Below are 20244 nucleotides of genomic sequence, written 5' to 3' on the forward strand. Positions count from 1 at the left end.
CCTTATGAAAATTTTTGTCCATACAGACATGGTCTAGCTGCCACTCCCCCTTCCTCCAGTCTGGATGTTTCCATGTTTTAAGTTTACTTGGCTTCCTCTTAAAGTATGTTGATTTAGATATAAAGTTGTATTCTCTGCAGAGTTCTACAAGTCTTTGACCGTTTTTGTTTCTAAATTTATGTGGACTCCATTTTCCAATTATATCTTTATATTTCCTTTCTTTTCCCAACTGAGCATTGAAATCTCCCAATAAGATTTTTACATTCTTTTTATTTACTCTGTTCACAGTTTTTTCTAGAAGGTCCCAAAATTTATCTACCTCTTCCTTTGTTTTTGTTGGACAATTTTTTTCATTTGTTGGGGCATGAGCATTTATTTTTGTATAGGTTTTATTCATTGTTTTAAAGCTTAGAGTTGCAATTCGTGGTGATACTGCTTGGAAATCCGTTACTGAATCTATTATTTTTATGTTTACTAAAAACCCTGTTCCTAACTGGGGACATCGTTTCATTGCCCTCGGTCCTGGTTTCCCATTATAAATTCTGTAGCCTTGTGATTCGAATGGGTCCTCTGTGGTGTTTCTCATTTCTTGGATCCCTGTTATTAAAATTTTTTGTTTATTTAGTTCATCTGTGAGCTCCTTGAGTTTTGCGGTCTGAAGTAGTGAGTTTATGTTGTGTGTTGCTATATAATTTATCTGCTCATGTTTAATCTTCTTTTTGTGTTTTAGTGTGCATTTTCATGGTTGCAAACGCTCCGATTCGTTGCTGTCTTCTAGTTGACTACCCACCGAATCCGATGTAGCCTTTTCCTGCCTTTTTGAGCAGGACGGTGGAATTTTTTTTTTCCTAAAAGACCTTTCCATTTTTGACTTTCGAAGGTTGTCAACCGTAGTTGGAGCAAGCTCCGATTTACAACTACGGTTGTTAACCGTAGAGGGTGTGTTTGGTCCGCGAGAGCTATTTTATTTCACTCAAGTCCGCCAGTAGACCGGTGAGGACTTCCCTATCCGCCACCTGGGACACGCCACGTAGGAGTATCACCTCTCTTCCTACTATGACAGCGTAGTAGGTTCGTGCTTATCATTGTTTAATTAAGTGAAGATTAAACTGTGATATTGATCATACACGTTTACCTTGGTAATGTAAAGACAACATATTCTTTACATATGTACGAAGGACACTGCACACACACTCGTGTTTTGAAAAATGGTGCGCCTGCTCGGGGGCGAATATACAGGGGTATTACAAATGATTGAAGCGATTTCACAGCTCTACAATAACTTTATTATTTGAGATATTTTCACAATGCTTTGCACACACATACAAAAACTCAAAAAGTTTTTTTAGGCATTCACAAATGTTCGATATGTGCCCCTTTAGTGATTCGGCAGACATCAAGCCGATAATCAAGTTCCTCCCACACTCGGCGCAGCATGTCCCCATCAATGAGTTCGAAAGCATCGTTGATGCGAGCTCGCAGTTCTGGCACGTTTCTTGGTAGAGGAGGTTTAAACACTGAATCTTTCACATAACTCCACAGAAAGAAATCGCATGGGGTTAAGTCGGGAGAGCGTGGAGGCCATGACATGAATTGCTGATCCTGATCTCCACCACGACCGATCCATCGGTTTTCCAATCTCCTGTTTAAGAAATGCCGAACATCATGATGGAAGTGCGGTGGAGCACCATCCTGTTGAAAGATGAAGTCGGCGCTGTCGGTCTCCAGTTGTGGCATGAGCCAATTTTCCAGCATGTCCTGTAACGTTTTTTTCACAGAAGAAAAAGGGGCCGTAAACTTTAAACTGTGAGATTGCACAAAACACGTTAACTGTTGGTGAATTGCGAATTTGCTGCACGAATGCGTGAGGATTCTCTACCGCCCAGATTCACACATTGTGTCTGTTCACTTCACCATTAAGAAAAAATGTTGCTTCATCACTGGAAACAAGTTTTGCGCTGAACGCATCCTCTTCCATGAGCTGTTGCAACCGCGCCGAAAATTCAAAGCGTTTGACTTTGTCATCGGGTGTCAGGGCTTGTAGCAATTGTAAACGGTAAGGCTTCTGCTTTAGCCTTTTCCGTAAGATTTTCCAAACCGTCGGCTGTGGTACGTTTAGCTCCCTGCTTGCTTTATTCGTCGATTTCCGCGGGCTACGCGTGAAACTTGCCCGCACGCGTTCAACCGTTTCTTCGCTCACTGCAGGCCGACTCGTTGATTTCCCCTTACAGAGGCATCCAGAAGCTTTAAACTGCGCATACCATTGCCGAATGGAGTTAGCAGTTGATGGATCTTTGTTGAACTTCGTCTTGAAGTGTCGTTGCACTGTTATGACTGACTGATGTGAGTGCATTTCAAGCACGATGTACGCTTTGCTGGCTCCTGTCGCCATTTTGTCTCACTGCGCTCTCGAGCGCTCTGGTGGCAGAAACCTGAAGTGCGGCTTCAGCCGAACAAAACTTTATGAGTATTGCTACGTATCTGTAGTGTGTTGTGACCATATGACAATGAATGGAGCTACAGTGAATTTATGAAATCGCTTCAATCATTTGTAATAGCCCTGTATTCCCCTCGATGCTATTGAAGCTATTAGATATGAACATCTTCCTCAACGCTGTCATAAATATGCCAAGTGTGTCTATGTTCTTTATTTTTGCAAGCAAGATTATTTTACATTTACTTAGCAAACATTTCTCATACAGATTATTATTTCGTATTTATCTGCCCAGATAGCTCTGCATGTCGAAGTGCTACTGCCGACGCGGGGAGCTGTGCTGTCCCTGGGAATTCGCCGGCTGATTAACAGTGAGGGGCAGTCTGCCAACAAGCCTGGGGTGGGTTTTAGGAAGTTTCCCACATCTCACTAGGTCAATTTTGTGCTGGCACCCAAGTCCCACCTCAGTTGCAGAATTCACTAGCATTTAGAAAACTTTTGCTCACTTTCGTATGAAAGTGAGACTGTTGTGATACCCACATTCCGTCTTTGGGGGGGAGGGGGCAGAGTGTAATGGGGTGGCGACAGGAACGGCATCTGCCCGTCGCTTAAATTTACTGTGCCAGGTCTGTACGTAACTGTGGCTGACCCTTCGTTGATGCGGGACACAGGCACGAGCAAAGGAAGGAGGTTATTTTACATTTCTTTAGTAAACAATTCTCATACAGGGCGGTGCTGTATACATAACTGTGAAAATCATTCCTACTTATGGTTTCATTACTGTGAACTTCGCTGGATAACTCAAAGTCCATATGTGATTTATGGTAACACAAGCATTCATATACTCGCAGTCCTGGGAGAGTGATATTTTCAAAGTCTTTACAAAATGTCCCTACAGGACTCCCTTTTGTGAACCCCTCTCATTCTCGTTATTTTTAAATTTTAAATGATTGTTTAGCAGAAGTTGAATCTCCTCAAAGCATTACATTGTACAGTTTTAGGCTGTTCACATTATCATTGCCAGCCATTCTGTCATTTAGTTTTCAGCATGATATGGCAGCAAATGTAATTCACACGTTGCTATTGCAAGTGATGGTTACAAGTTGGTAGCTTTGCCAATTTCTATTGACAGCCTTTCACTGCTTTTATAGTAGGCTCATGCAATAATGAAATTCAATGCTGCCTCTTTAATCTATTTCTTGACTTTTCAGGTATTGAGGTCCACTGCCATGGAAAGCAGAGGAACGGTTTCTGTGAAATGTGAACCAACAGATGAGATACTTACGGTACCACGGGCTGTGGTGAGTAGCTTTCACAGTTGTAGTAGTAGTAGTAGTAGTAATAGTAGTAATAATAATAATAATAATAATGGAGTAGTGAAATGGAGTAACACAGACCTAGAAGCATTCAATACACTTACACGATCACAATGCCACAAATATAGAATACATCACAACAGAAAGATTCACATTAAGCAGAAAGGAAGGAGGAAGGGGATTTATCGACATAAAAAACCTACATTATGGACAGGTAGACAATTTAAGAAAATTCTTTCTAGAATGAGCAGAAACTAGCAATCACTCATATAAATACATCGGCTACACCACTGCAATATCGTAACCACTTCTACAACCCTTTAGATCACATAACATCAACAGATACGAAGAAAGTAAATTGGAAAAAGAAAACATTACATGGCAAGCACCCGTATCATCTAACTCAGCCACACATCGATCAAGATGCATCCAACACGTGGCTAAGAAAAGGCAATATATACAGTGAGATGGAAGGATTCGTGATTGCAATACAGGATCAAACAATAAACACCAGATATTACAGCAAGCATATTATTAAAGATCCCAATACCACAACAGATAAATGCAAACTTTGCAAACAACAAATAGAAACAGTAGATCACATCACAAGCGGATGTAAAATACTAACAAATACAGAATACCCCAGAAGACATGACAACGTAGCAAAAATAATACATGAACAACTTGCCATACTACATAAACTAATAAAACAACACGTTCCCACATACAAGTATGCACCACAAAATGTACTGGAGAATGATGAATACAAATTATACTGGAACAGAACCATTATAACAGATAAAACACCACCACATAACAAACCTGACATCATACTCACCAATAAAAAGAAGAAATTAACACAACTAATCGAAATATCCATACCCAATACAACAAATATACAAAAGAAAACAGGAGAAAAAATTGAAAAATACATCCAACTGGCTGAGGAAGTCAAGGACATGTGGCATCAGGATAAAGTTGACATTATACCAATTACACTATCAACTACAGGAGTCATACCACACAATATCCACCAGTACATCAACGCAATACAGCTATATTCAAACATATATATACAACTACAGAAATCTGTAATTATTGGTACGTGTTCAATTACACGAAAGTTCCTAAATGCAATGTAACATATACCGTACAGTTAAAAGGAAGTCATGCTTGATCAAGGTTCGCGTCACTTTCCATTTTTAACCAGACATAACGTCTGAGAAAGGAAAGAAATAATAATAATAATAATAATAATAATAATAATAATGCATCGTCATCACCTATGCTCTTTTATCGTTTTGTAAAATAGCATGAGCGAGACACTTCTAAAGGCATAACCAACATACTGAAAGAAGGTAAATATAAAGAGAAAACAAGTTTTTGTCTTAACTGTAGGGCTCGTCTAAAAAAATCTTGCGACAGACTTTGAAGTGTTGTAGAAAGTGTCTCGAGGAACAAATCGAGGATAGGAATCCGCGTCTGTAAATGTCACCCAATGACGCCACAGAGCGTCAAAGTTACAGGTGCAGGTGCCTGTCGCTTGGCCTCCCCGTCAGCAGCAAACATTACTTCGTACACTGTCAGGCCGTAGGCAAAAAGTCTCACAGTGTTGTTTGTTATTCAGTGATTGTGACCGATTGCCACGATCGCCAGTGGAGAAGATAAAGGCTAGGTGTTGCGTAGAAAGGTCTTCTCTCCTATGTATGTGACGGTGATGGTTTTAGACACAGACAGTTTAGTTTCCTCCTGGAACCATCTAAAATCTCTAATGTTTTTCGGTAAACAGGAGAAAAATAAACGACATGTGTAAAACTGTGTCCGGAATCGCCCGCCGAGACAACGGAGCGTCACATTCGTAGGAGACGAGGTGTGTCTACACAGCAGCTATCTTTGTGTTCCTCAGTGGAAATCGGTCGGTTGTGATCAGTACCGTATTTACTCGAATCTAAGCCGCACCTGAAAAATGAGACTCGAAATCGAGGAAAAAAAATTTTTCCGAATCTAAGCCGCACCTGAAATTTGAGACTCGAAATTTGAGGGGAGAGAAAAGTTTTAGGCCCCACCTCCAAATCGAAACAAAGTTGGTCCATTGTAATACGAGAGACAATTTCGGTCGAATGAATGACGGTACAGCTACAGTAGTTTGGTTCGAGTCGTAAGCTTAGCAGTTAAACTTTACCAGGTAGCCGTTGCTATGCGTCAGGCGCTACGTCGGTATTTATATGGGTACCCTTCCTTTTTCACGTGCTTCATCTGGTTTGAATTGATTGCTTATTTTTATTTGATCTGATAAGTGCCGTCCTCTTTGTTATAGGTGTTTACGTCACTAAGCTGAAAATGCATTACTGTACTGTGTCATGCATTGTTTGTCGCATTCTGGTAGTGAGTGTTTACGGCCTGTCGCCGCTCGCGGCATGGCTTGCTTTTGTGCGCGCTACCCCCACTTAAAAGAAAGAAAAACAGAGAGAGAGAGAGAGAGAGAGAGAGAGAGGGGAGAGAGGGAGAGAGAGGAATCGTCTCATTAGCGAAACAATGGCAAGAGACTGCTGTTTGTCGTTACTTACACTGCTGCTTTCTTTGATAATGATCAACAAGAACCAAATAATAGACAGTGTATGATGAAGATGTTCTGAATGAGAGTTTAGTGAAAATTTTTCTCCGTTTGAAAATCTTTGCAGGCGCCTCTTTAGTACATTACATTCTGCACAGAAATTAGTCATCTTAGATTTAAAAATCTAGTCAATTGCTGTGCTTCATTTCTGACTGTATCACAATTAGGCATAAGAATAATACGAATATAAACATGACACGATACGTATATTCTTCCGCCTTTGCCGTTGTCTCACTCTGGTTTCGTAGTTTATTAGGCAGACAGGATTTAAATGAGATAGCAGCAAACACGAAACAATACATGGCAAAATGTTTGTTTTCGTATTATTCTTATGGTGAAGAGAAAAAGCATGTGATTCACAGTTCATAAAAGTTCCTGTTAGCAACCATCTCTTCTCATAGTTAGGAAAAAATTCAGAACGTAGAGTTGGCCATATTGACAAGTAGTTGGCCATATTGACAAACATCCCAAACAGTCTTTCCAGTCGAATTTTCGTAGTACATTGAAACGCTGCTACATTTGAAAATGAACAATACGGAATTTGTATTTACTTTGTTGGATAATGTGTGAAAATGCAGTGGTCGAATCTCGGGGTGAAGAAAAAAGCTCATCTTCCACCTTTTCTTTTAATTTATTTACTGACGCAGAGGATTTGATGCCAGTATTTATCTGTGTGCCTAGAAAGCATGCCTGTATAGCGCTACATATATTCGACGGCAGAAGTTAGTTTGGCGGCACCCACCAACATTTTTCAGAACTTCCGCTTGATTTGCACTCGATTCTAAGCCGCAGGCGGTTGTTTGGATTACAAAAACTGGAAAAAAAGTGCGGCTTAGATTCGAGTAAATACGGTATGCGACACGTGCCACCTACGGTCTCACGAGGTGCAAAGTCACGCCTGGCGGCAGGCGCCGACACTTGTGACTTTGATGCTCTGTAGCGTCGTCGGGTGACGTTCCCAGACATGCGTTCCTATCCTCACTCTGAATACAGACATTTACTGTCACCCGTCTGTTAGGAAGGACATGCAGAGATCGTGAAGATCAGTTTGGAAATGTAAACAGAAAACAACGTGATCAGAGATTTAGCTAAAAGGTATGTAATATCTCCCACCCCTTTGCATATTTTGTGGTTTATGTGGAATATATCTACATAATATGCAGCAGAATACTTGTTAGATGTTTGTCTATTTTATGGTAAGTTTCCTGAATTTACCGTGCAGGTTTACAACTGTATCTACTCTCGGCAATCTACTGTATGGTGTGTGGCAGAGGGTATTTTGTGTACGTGTTTCACTTTTCCTGTCCCAGTCGCATATGGTTTGCAAAAATAATGATTACTGTTGGCTCGAGCTTCAGAGCTCTCTTATATAACTTTGTGGTCCTTTTGTGAGATATACGTAGGAGAAAGCAATACATTGGTTGACTCATCTAGGAATGTAAGCTCTCAGAACTTTAATGGTAGACAATAATGTGCTGCAGATTGTCTCTCTCACAGTAAATGCCACTGTAGCTGGCCAACCATCTGACGAGATATGTGCTTATTAAATGGAATGTGTATCGAAACGTGCTGTTCTTCCGTAGATGTTCTGTGTTTCCCCTATCGGTCCTATCTGGTACTGGATCCCAGCCTAACGAGCAATATTCACGTATTGGTCGGATGAGTGTTTTGTAAGCTGCTTCCTTTGTTAATGGACTACATTTCCCGAAGAGTGTTCCAAAGAATCTGTTTTGCTTCTGCCTTACCAGTGATTAACACAGGGTCAGTATTGCATATCAGTAATGAAAGGGTACAAATAGGAGCCGGTGAAATTAACAGCACTTGGAACAGCACTGTGTGTATTACATTTGCTGACGTACTGCGCTGAAAACATAAATGAGGCAGGTTGGCTTGCTACATCGGTGTGAATAGCCTTAAACTCTGTGGTGTAGTGTTCCGGGGTGGTACAAGTTCTGCTTAACATCTGTCGTCAAAAAACCGTGCAATCAGTAAAATTTAAAATTCTCATGTTTTCATAATTGTATGCATATGAAGGTGTATGTCACATGAAATCACACAGCGAATTGTGAGTGTTGGACAGGCAAGTTCTCAGCTATGAAAGTAGCAGAAAGAACAATTTTAACTGAAATGACTGCTAAATGAATGTGAAATTCTACAGGAGTAATGAATACAAAACATTAGGTATATTTAAGAAATAGTTGTGAAAGATGCTAATACACCTGTCTAATGTTGCACGAGTAGGAAATGTCATCAATATTTTGTTCATTACAATTTAAACTTTTCGAGGAAGAGAAGAAATTTTTTTCATCTTCAATGCTACAGAAGAATGCCGAAAATTAAACAGGAGGATTCGAGTGGACAGAGGCTGCAGTAGCTGTGCACAGATGATGAGGTTTGCACGGGATAGAACGATGTTGAGAACTGCAGGATGGTGGTGGTGATGATAGCGAGAACAAAATGGAATATTTTGTTTATTACTGTATTTACAGCTACTAATTGGATTTTTGTAAGCTTGTCTGATTTGTTTCTTTATTTTCTTCATGTTAGTGCTCATTATTCCATTAGGTATTTCAATTTAAGCCTTTGGCTGTAACACTCTCAATTCACAAACAAAACATGCTGCACAGATTAACTGTCATCATTTATTAGCTATCTGCCACGTTTTGAGTGTGCTCTGTCCCCACCATCAGGTGTAATGTTTTGTTAACAGTAAAACCTCGATTAACCGCCACTTTCGAGAGCAGAGGGCACTCGGAACACTAGAAAGGTCGGATACTTGGAGAAGAATGTTAGAAATCGTTTGCAGAGCACAAAACTATCTAATCCATCACAATTAAATAAAAAATACATTTTTAATAAAGAGAAAGGAAAATAGAAAACACCACACACTGAAAATATGCTTCAAAAAGTGTAAAATGCCTTTTTGTTCAAATTTCTTAAACCTTGGCTCCGAAGCTGTGTCACACCACTTCCTTACTCGCATTACTTGTAATTCAGCTGTTGCTCCAAATACACTACAGATTGCAGAAATTGCAACACCGAGAAGGAAACACACGAATTCAATTAATTTAATACCACAGGTTAAGTACCTTTTCAAATCTGTAAATGTCCTTTTAGTCCTACTATTCAGCACGTCGTGTAGCCACCGTGCACTGCAATTAGAGCTGCTGTACGCGTCGGCATCCCAGACATGTTCGACGGACGACACGTCTGGCAAACGTGCAGGCCAGGGAAGCGACAGTACCCGCCGTTCTTCAAAGAAACGCTACGCATTCCTCGCAGTATGTGGCCGGGCATTGTCCTGGTAAAGTGTGGCCCGTGGAGATGTCCGAAGCGGGCCGAGTACCTCGGGCTCCACGACCTCCGTTAGGTACCGGCTGCTGTTCAAATTTCACGCAATACGTACGAGGTGAGATCGGCTGTTGTAAGTGATGGCGCCCCAAACCGTCACACCTGGTGTCCATCCGCTATGCCGCTCCACAGTGCAGCCCTCCAGGTTGCGCTCGCCACGGTACCGCCGGACACGTATGCGGCCGTCACTGTAGGACACGTCGAAGTGGGACTCGTCTGAAAAGATTACACATTGCCTTTCGGCACCCCAGTGACTGTGTTTGTGTACCCACTGCAGACGGAGGAGCTTGTGGTTTCTGGGCAGTGGAAGCCGACGTAATGGCACGCGTGCAACCAGTCCGACCTGCAGCAGACAGTGACGAATTGTCGATGCAGACGAGTTCACACCTGTCGCAGTGTTCCGACGGTGAGCCTACACTGTGGATGACACTGTACGGTCTGTAACGGTTGTGCGGCCGAGGTGGCGGTCGTCCCGTGCTGTGGTCACGTTCCGTGGTCCAGTTCCCGCTCGTCGCTGCGTACGACCTTCGTCTATCCTCTGCTTTCACACGCACACCACTGTCTTAGCAGCGTGCCCTGTGCGACCTGAAATATCACGGTACGACAGCCCCGTTTCCTGGAGACCGATCCTTCTGCCCAGTTCGAACTCGCTCACGTGCCGATACTGCCCCCTTTGACGTCGACGGTGCGCACTGGCACTCACTGTTTTGTTTCCGTCTCGAGTGTCAGCTCTGTACGGACTACATTAGGCGCTACACTGGGCCCGTCGGACCGACACGGGAGGGCTCTGCTCGGCCTACATGTACCCCGTCTTGCTGCAAAACGTATCGCGTGTTGCTTCCACATCTTTCGCCACTTGCACCACGTGTGTCGCTATTTGGGTAATTCTTTCTCGGTGTTGCACTTTTCACGAACAGTGTATTTGAGGGCAGTCTCGGACACATCCTTTGCTGCAGAATGGCTGATCTCTTCGTCTTCTTCCTTTTCTTCCACAGCCGACTCCTTGTGCACGACACTGTACTGTTGCAAAACGAGATCAGTCGTCTGACCCTCTTTGAGTCCTCCATTGCGAGCACCTTTTGCTAGCTGTTCGTCTACGTCAGCAGGTTGGGTATGATTCTGAAGAGTTTCCAAATCAGTGACTGAATCTCCAGTTTCTGGAATATGCTGATCTTGGTGTAGGTTAGGACAGACGTTCTTCCACGATTTTAGTAGAGTGGTTTTCTTAAGTTATTCTCAAGCTTGAGCAAGTGTGTGGTTTTATTGGTTTTATCTTTTACATTGAGGTTTTCCATTGCTTCAGAAAGTTCACAAGCATCTTCTCATGTCTCTAACAGAGGACTGACATATTTCCTCCTATAATGCCGTGTTAGCAGCTCGATAACACCCTGGTCTGTAGCTTGGATTAACGAACTCACATGGGAGGGGGGAGGCATCAAAAACACAGATTTTATGTCACCTTGTTAAAGTTCAGACTCCGAGAAGGGGCTCGGCACTTTGTCTAGTAGTACAGTTGCACTAGTTGATAGGTTCTTTTTTATTTTGTGTGTTTTTTAATAGTTGGAACAGATGCGTCAAAAACTACTCTGTTAACAAATTACCATTTGTTCGACCACTTTTTTGAGCTTTGTAATAAAGAGGAAGTGCTAACATGTTTTTGTTTTTGAGGGCTCTTTGTCTCTCAGATATGCCGATTACAAACGACGGAAAGTAATGGCCACCAATTGGGTCGCTGCAAGTTGCCACAGTCGGCCTTTCAGTTGCAACTTCCGAGCCCGTTACTGCTCCATTCTTAGAGAAGAGAGTTTCTTCAGGGAGCCTTTTATAGTTTAGTGCTGTCTTGTCAGTCTCGTATAATTCGTCAGCTAGCAATTTATGTCACGAGACTATTTATTTCAAATTTTTCAACAAATTCCATACATGTATCATCAGGATGTATACGACCCGGGAGAATTGGGAAACACCTGGGAATTTTTTAGAATTCCAGGAATTTTTCATTGTTTTTGTTTTCAGTTACACTTTTGTAATTTTGACTGGTAAGAACCGATACTCTGACAAAGGATACTACTGTATCCCGCTTCTGGAGAGTAATACTGCAGCAATAAAATGTGAACGAGAGAAAAAACGAAAATAAAACTTAAATTACAAAGGAAATGAGCCATATACAACAACAAAACCCGGTGCTTGTGCAAGCATCTGCCATCAGCAAAATGTGTCAAAGGAAGACTGTGCAATGCTTCGTAACAACAAATTGGCTCCGAAGAGCGTGATCTCACAACTGTTTACATTAGATTCGTTTTAGCAGTTACGAGCGGGATTGTGCACGTGCGCAATTGAGTAGTGCATTCTCCCACTTCTGGCTACGGAAATGTGGCTGTTGGCTGTGTAAGCAGTCTCAGCAAGCAGCTAGATGCTACTGGGGAAAATTTTACTGGTGCGCCCAAGCTGCCAGACTCGTGCATGCGCAGCAGGCTCAGATCTTGGGGGAGCATGGGGTGGGGGGGCAATTCATATTCTTTGAGAAATGAATATATTTAGTATTGCCCCGGTTCTGAAATATCGTAGATCCGGGGCTGATGTGCAGAGCAGTCTGAGTTATAGTGGAGAAGTGAGTAGTCTCCACGTGACCTGTGTTTACGTTTAGTGATTTTGCTGTTTCCTCTTCGTTTACTGCTCTCACGTCACATGAAAACAAAACGGATTTCTGTGGCCAGGAGATATCAAGCAAATTAAAATACATTCACATAATTATGGAAGGCAAAAATATGTTATTAGCTTCAGATTTTATTTTATTTCCACTTTTCTGACGGTCAAGCATTAATCACGTTGCAGAGCAGTGAAGTTATTTTTGTTGGTTTGCTAAAGAAATTTCCTTTTATTAATTTTTTCTGCTGAGGCAGTCAATATACACTCCTGGAAATTGAAATAAGAACACCGTGAATTCATTGTCCCAGAAAGGGGAAACTTTATTGACACATTCCTGGGGTCAGATACATCACATGATCACACTGACAGAACCACAGGCACATAGACACAGGCAACAGAGCATGCACAATGTCGGCACTAGTACAGTGTATATCCACCTTTCGCAGCAATGCAGGCTGCTATTCTCCCATGGAGACGATCGTAGAGATGCTGGATGTAGTCCTGTGGAATGGCTTGCCATGCCATTTCCACCTGGCGCCTCAGTTGGATCACCGTTCGTGCTGGACATGCAGACCGTGTGAGACGACGCTTCATCCAGTCCCAAACATGCTCAATGGGGGACAGATCCGGAGATCTTGCTGGCCAGGGTAGTTGACTTACACCTTCTAGAGCACGTTGGGTGGCACGGGATACATGCGGACGTGCATTGTCCTGTTGGAACAGCAAGTTCCCTTGCCAGTCTAGGAATGGTAGAACGATGGGTTCGATGACGGTTTGGATGTACCGTGCACTATTCGGTGTCCCCTCGACGATCACCAGTGGTGTACGGCCAGTGTAGGAGATCGCTCCCCATGCCATGATGGCGGGTGTTGGCCCTGTGTGCCTCGGTCGTATGCAGTCCTGATTGTGGCGCTCACCTGCACGGCGCCAAACACGCATACGACCATCGTTGGCACCAAGGCAGAAGCGACTCTCATCGCTGAAGACGACACGTCTCCATTCGTCCCTCCATTCGCGCCTGTCGCGACACCACTGGAGGCGGGCTGCACGATGTTGGGGCGTGAGCGGAAGACGGCCTAACGGTGTGCGGGACCGTAGCCCAGCTTCATGGAGACGGTTGCGAATGGTCCTCGCCGATACCCCAGGAGCAACAGTGTCCCTAATTTGCTGGGAAGTGGCGGTGCGGTCCCCTACGGCACTGCGTAGGATCCTACGGTCTTGGCATGCATCCGTGCGTCGCTGCGGTCCGGTCCCAACATCAATGTACTGTGGAGACCTCACGCCCCACGTGTTGAGCAATTCGGCGGTACGTCCACCCGGCCTCCCGCATGCCCACTATACGCCCTCGCTCAAAGTCCGTCAACTGCACATACGGTTCACGTCCACGCTGTCGCGGCATGCTACCAGTGTTAAAGACTGCGATGGAGCTCCGTATGCGACGGTAAACTGGCTGACACTGACGGCGGCGGTGCACAAATGCTGCGCAGCTAGCGCCATTCGACGGCCAACACCGCGGTTCCTGGTGTGTCCGCTGTGCCGTGCGTGTGATCATTGCTTGTACAGCCCTCTCGCAGTGTCCGGAGCAAGTATGGTGGGTCTGACACACCGGTGTCAATGTGTTCTTTTTTCCATTTCCAGGAGTGTATTTGAAACAAAGTGTCTAATTCCACACTATTGGCTAGTTTCAACTGTCCGCTGCATTTCAAGTGCACATTTTCATCTTCTAGCACGTATGGCATTATGCGACAATAAAGAACCAAACATGATATAACACATTACTGGTACTCCAAGAAAATTTACATCCCGAAAACCACATTGAAAAGCTTGATATCAGGTCGAGGCCTACTTCATTGGGAATTTGGTCATATGAATGTGCACTTTAAATGTGCACATATTAGTATGGTCATGAAATTCCAATGCTCTTGGAGTATCCTCTGATGCCTTTTTTCTTTTATGACATAATGTAAGATCTTTTAATGTTTTACACATAAGAACATATGGGCCTCCTAAGTCATAGTAGCTACGCAAGCGTGGTGGCGTCTGTTATCTGGCGCGCTCTGACAACTGCTGAAATGAACCTATTTCTGAAAGGTTGTGGAAAATACTGCGAATGGTCATTTGAAAAGTGTTACTTTCAAAGTAAATTTCCTTTTATGCAAGTTGAACTATGTGCAAGAATGTACGATGAATTTCTTAAATCACAGTGTGTTTGACTCTCATTTAAAAATCAACTCTTTGATGATGGGCCATTTGGAAGATTTTTGACCCCAGAAGATCAGACATTTATGTCATTATTAAAAATTTTACTCGCTCATTTGTGTGATATATCTTAAAGTGTAATACACACATAAAAGACCAACATTATATGTGAAAGTTTAGCTTGTCTTGCAGCGTATTAACTGTAGACACCAAAAGCTTTTCTTTTCTTGTAGCAATACTATGTATATTAATTTAAACCATTAACTGTTGCTGTTTGTGTGTTCGTGCTACTTAACAGTGATGTTGCTTTTGTTTGGCTGACTACATCATGTGTCCTAAGCTCTGAATATCCGCTGTCATCGGCTGGCGAGATCATGTGACATGACCTATGACTGGCTTACAAAAGCATATCGCAATCTAGATTTCAATGCTTCGGAAAGTAACATGCAGTTTTTGGTGGAATTCGAATTTATACTTTTGTAATACGAAAATATGCAGTGTACATGTTGCTGTACAGCAAAGATGTTTCCAAAATGTGTTTTTCCCTCCGAGTTTTGTTTTCTAAAGTGCCGGGAAATTCTACGCTCTTGTATAAAACCATAACCATTCAAAGGACTGATAAGTTACACAGTACCGAGAGAAAATATACTGTCAGTGAACAGGGAAAAAGTGTGTTTTCACCAAGGAGAAAGTGTATTTTTAACCGAAAAATCCGGGAGAAATCCGTGGATTTTTTTTCCTTGTCCGCGTATACACCCTGATCATCTTCAGGAAAAAGTTTTTCACCTGAAGTAGCAACTTGTCTAAATCAGTGACAATTTTACCACGAGTGAAGCCAACCTTCACTTGCTTGGAATTTGCTTCTTCACCCATTAGGGCCCGGAAGTGGGGCCCTTGTGTTATCGGAGAGTTCAGGTTTTGGTTTTTCAAATAATTTTTAAAGCATTTTCACCATTTACAGTTAACAAAAAACATAAAGATATTTTTGCTTCTTTTTTTTCAGTCTGTATTGGTTGTCACTCCATCACCCCTTTCAGAAGCTAATTTCTTAACCGACGCACCTGTGTCAAATCTTTGTAGAATACTGAGTTTCTCCTTGATTGTGCACACAACACATTTCCATTTCTGTTCTGTAGCAATTTTTAGTCTTTCAGAATTCCTTGCATTTCTTAATCACAATTTAAATTGTATAAAACTACACTGTAGCTTTAAAATTAAATGGAATTCTGTACAAATTTTAAAAAGCACACTGATAAAACAGCAGATTAATGAGTACAGTAAAGCAAACAGTCCAGCAGTACAGTAGTCTGTCAACTGAGCAGTGTGAGGAGCATGACATAGAGAAACACCTTTTGTGGCAGGAGAAAATCGATCAATAATGCTGGCATTTGCCGACGGGTAATCTGAGAAATCGGTTAATCGAAAGTCAGATAATCGAGGTTCTGCTGTAGTGTAGGGGTGATTTTGTGTTTTAACTCATTTCTGCAAGGTATTTGCACTAAAATATTACAGAGAATAATTACTGTTTTTGACAAATAGTGACTTAGATTAACTGTAGCAGTATTGTATGTTGTTTAGTTAAATCCCAGAACATGTTGTTTAGCCGGCCGCTGTGGCCTAGCGGTTCTAGGCGCTTTAGTCCGGAACCGCGCTGCAGCTACAGTCGCAGGTTCGAATCCTGCCTCGGGCATGGTTGTGTGTGGTGTCCTTAGGTTAGTTAGGTTTAAGTAGTTCTAAGTCTAGGGGACTGATGACCTCCGATGTTAAGTCCCATAGTGCTTAGAGCCATTTGAACCATGTTGTCTAGGAACTCTTGTTGAGGAAGTCGAGCAGCTTATGGAATTCATTGGCAAAGCTATAGCTGAGTTGGAGTAAGAAGATATCTGGCAGATGCCAGTGCTGTTGCTATAGACACATTCACAAAATTGTGTTATGTGATCGGTTGCGGTAGGCGTGTGAAGCTGTCGTGCCTAGCCCACTGCAGCTGTCGGGGATCATCTTACGCTGACTCGATTGTATTAAATTACTAGAGCATCTGTGCTGATGCAGATTGTAGTAATGAAGATGACTCTGAAGTGGATTATGCTGATTGCAATGGCCATGAATGAGATTGCAGTTGTGTTACAGAAAAAAAATAGTGAAGCAAGTAAAGGTATTGAGTCATATGAATAAAAATGAGAACATTCTACAGAGTTGATACTCAGAGCAAAAGCACATTCTCAGAGAAAGTTCTCAGTTTTGTATGAACAAAAACTAGGAAGCATGAACTCTGACCGGGGAGTACTTTCTCTCTACCTCCCCTCCTTATTAAGTAAGTTCTCAGCAAAGAGATTAACATCCAACATCTTTGGTTCTCAGTTTGTTTTGTTTGCTGTGTGTTTTATGATACCGAAAGTTTTTCTCACGTTATTTCTGTGCCCAAATGGAAGATTCAGAATTAGCCTTCGTGAACATTGCAAAAGATTATCTAGCAATCATCAGCAAATCACAAACTCCAGCCACAAGAAGAGAGAAAGCAGATTGTATTAAGGAAATACAACATTGTTACAGGGTTAGTTTTGGGAAAGAAATTACAGACTGGAATACTTCTCAGTAGAGTTGCACCTGAATTCTTGTGTGTCTAATCCTAGACAAAGTCTTAACATGGTCGAGTCACCTCGATGTGACCACCGTCTGTGTTCATTGTCGACGTGCAGTAACCACTCACAAATGGCAGGTGTCGGCACTAGCAATGTGTGCTTATATAAAGCACTAGCAATGTGCTCATATATAAAGCACATTGGGGGCAGGTGGAAAACATTGCAGTTGTTGTCATAAAGAAAAAATGGAGCAATTTATCTGATGCCCAAAACGGTGCGATCATTGGCTTTCTTACCGAGGGTGGAAGCATTTCTCAAATGGCTAAGTTTGTAAACGATCGCAGAGGTGTGTACGGGCGAACAGACGGGCAACTGTTCAGCGAATGTCGCTGCACGTGGGCCTCCGCAGCGGGCACCCGGTTCATGCCGACTCATTCGACGACGACGACGAAGACTGGAATTTGTGTTCTGATACTGCAACTGCACGTCCGCTGAGTGGTGACTGCTGTCATTTTCAGATGACTCACATTTTATTCTCCATACGACAGGTGACCGTTGGCGTGTACGGCACGAACTGTCCGAAAGCAGACGTTATTGTCTGGAGAATGTTTTTGTGGCATTCCCAGGACAGTCGGCATTCAGGAAGGTGCAGTGGATCGACACAAGTACGCGTCTATTCTCGGGGACCACGTCCACTCGCACGTGCAGATTGTCGTTCGTCGGCACGGTGCCACCTACCGGCAAGTCTGCGATGTCTCGACGGAGTTTGCAGTGCGCGTGCATCGTTCGGATAGCACTGGGATGACCTTTGTGTAGTCCCCTGACTGCCAAAGCCCCCAATTAAAATCCAGTAGAGACTGTGGGCCTGCCTCGGTTGGGTTGTTGCTGCAGTGGATCCTGAACTGAGAAAACTAGTGCAGCTACCACGGCAGTGCAGTCGGCGTGGCTCCACGTCCCTCCTGCACGTCTTGCAGTGGTCCGTGCTGCAAAAGTTGGTTACAGTGGCTTTTGACAGGTGGTCACATTAATGGACTGGACAAAGATGAGAACAAGTAGAGATGTGCTTCAATAATTATTTGGATCTATTGGGATTAGGAATAAATTTCTCTCTGACTGCAAAACATTATATTCAATTCATTTTTATTGTGTTGTGATCATCTTCGATAATACCGACCCTGTCTTGAGACGGACCTGGTATATACACTACTAGCCATTAAAATTGCTACACCGCGAAGATGATGTGCTACAGACGTGAAATTTAACTGACAGGAAGAAGATGCTGTGATATGCAAATGGTTAGCTTTTCAGAGCATTCACACAACGTTGGCACCGGTGGCGACACCTACAACTTGCTGACATGAGGAAAGTTTCCAACAGATTCTCATATACAAACAGCAGTTGACCGGCGTTGCCTGGTGAAACGTTGTTGTGATGCCTCGTGTAAGGAGGAGAAATGAGTACCATCACGTTTCCGACTTTGATATAGGTCAGATTGTAGCCTATCGCGATTGCAGTTTATCGTATCGCGACATTGCTGCTCACATTGGTCGAGATCCGATGACCGTTAGCAGAATATGGAATCGGTGGGTTCAGGGGGGTAATAGGGAACACCGTGCTGGATCCCAACGGCCTCGTATCACTAGCAGTCGAGATGGCAGGCATCTTATCTTGCACGGCTGTAACGGATCGTGCTGCCACGTCTCGATCCCTGAGTCAACAGATGGGGACGTTTGCAAGACGACAACCATCTGCACTAACAGTTCGACGACGTCTGCAGCAGCACGGACTATCAGCTTGGCGACCACGGCTGCGGTTACCCTTGACGCATCACAGACAGGAGCGCCTGCGATGGTGTACTCTACGATGAACCTGGGTGCACGAAAGGCAAAACGTCAATTTTTTCGAATGAATCCAGGTTCTGTTTACAGCATCGTGATGGTCACATCCGTGTTTGGTGACATCACAGTGAACGCACATTGGAAGCGTGTATTCGTCATTGCCATACTGGCGTATCACCTGGCGTGATGGTATGGGGTGCCATTGGTTACATGTCTCGGTCACCTCTTGTTCGCATTGATGGCACTTTGAACAGTGGACGTTACATTTCAGATGTGTTATCACCTGTGGCTCTACCCTTCATTTGGTCCCTGCGAAACCCTACATTTCAGCAGGATAATGCACGACCGCATGTTGCACGTCCTGTATGGGCCTTTCTGGATACAGAAAATGTTCAACTGCTGCCCTGACCAGTACATTCTCTAGATCTATCACCAATTGAAAATGTCTGGTCAATGGTGGCTGCGCAACTGGCTCGCCACAACACGCCAGTCACTACTCTTCATGAACTGTGGTATCATGTTGAAGCTGCATGGGCACCTGTACCTGTACACGCCATCCAAGCTCTGTTTGACTCAATACCCAGGCGTATCAAGGCTGTTATTACGGGTACTGATTTCTCAGGATCTATGCACCCAAATTGCGTGAAAATGTAATCACATGTCAGTTCTAGTATAATACATTTTTTCAATGAATACGCGTTTATCATCTGCATTTCTTCTTGGTGTGCAATTTTAATGGCCAGTAGTGTATATGTCTAATCGATGTGTGGTACGGTTTTTCTGGAATTGTGGCTTCCTGTCAGCACAGTCCACCAGTAGCATACACGGTAAAACCCTCACTATTTGGGAGATGACTCCATGAGTTGCCGTCGGCAGCAGATTACATTTGCGGAGAGGTGATTTATTAAATTACTGTGTCATAAGAAAACGATCTTTCTTTATATTTTCCCAGAACTTAAATACCCCTCCAAATTTCTCTTTGGTTACCTTTACTGCTTGGTCACTGTACAGACTGAATAAAGTGGGGGACAGCCCACAGCCCTGTCTCACTTACTTCTGACCTACTCCTTCACTTTCATGCCACAGTTGTAATTAATGTTTCATTCTCTGTTTTTTATACTTGCTACCTTGAGAATTTCAGAGTGTGTGTTCTAGTCGACACTGGGAATTGTCACCTCGGCAACATGTTTTTGGGACTCCGTTATTAAACAATCCGTGCAAATATGCCTTGCGGAAAATCTAATGAACTGTGATAGTGGCTACCAGT

At 43.1% G+C, this 20244-nt stretch overlaps 1 protein-coding gene across 1 annotated transcript in view; it reads left to right on the forward strand.

Annotated features, from left to right (window-relative positions):
• The window catches only part of LOC126108380 (protein grainyhead-like), a 151629-nt gene that overhangs the window by 18605 nt on the left and 112780 nt on the right, over window positions 1-20244 (forward strand). Inside the window, exon 3 of the mRNA XM_049913593.1 lies at window positions 3646-3735. Coding sequence (XP_049769550.1) covers window positions 3646-3735 — 90 coding nt within the window. The remainder of the gene's footprint in view (window positions 1-3645; window positions 3736-20244) is intronic.

This window comes from Schistocerca cancellata, chromosome 11 (genome assembly GCF_023864275.1).
Source record: "Schistocerca cancellata isolate TAMUIC-IGC-003103 chromosome 11, iqSchCanc2.1, whole genome shotgun sequence".
In the NCBI taxonomy this organism is placed as follows: domain Eukaryota; kingdom Metazoa; phylum Arthropoda; class Insecta; order Orthoptera; family Acrididae; genus Schistocerca; species Schistocerca cancellata.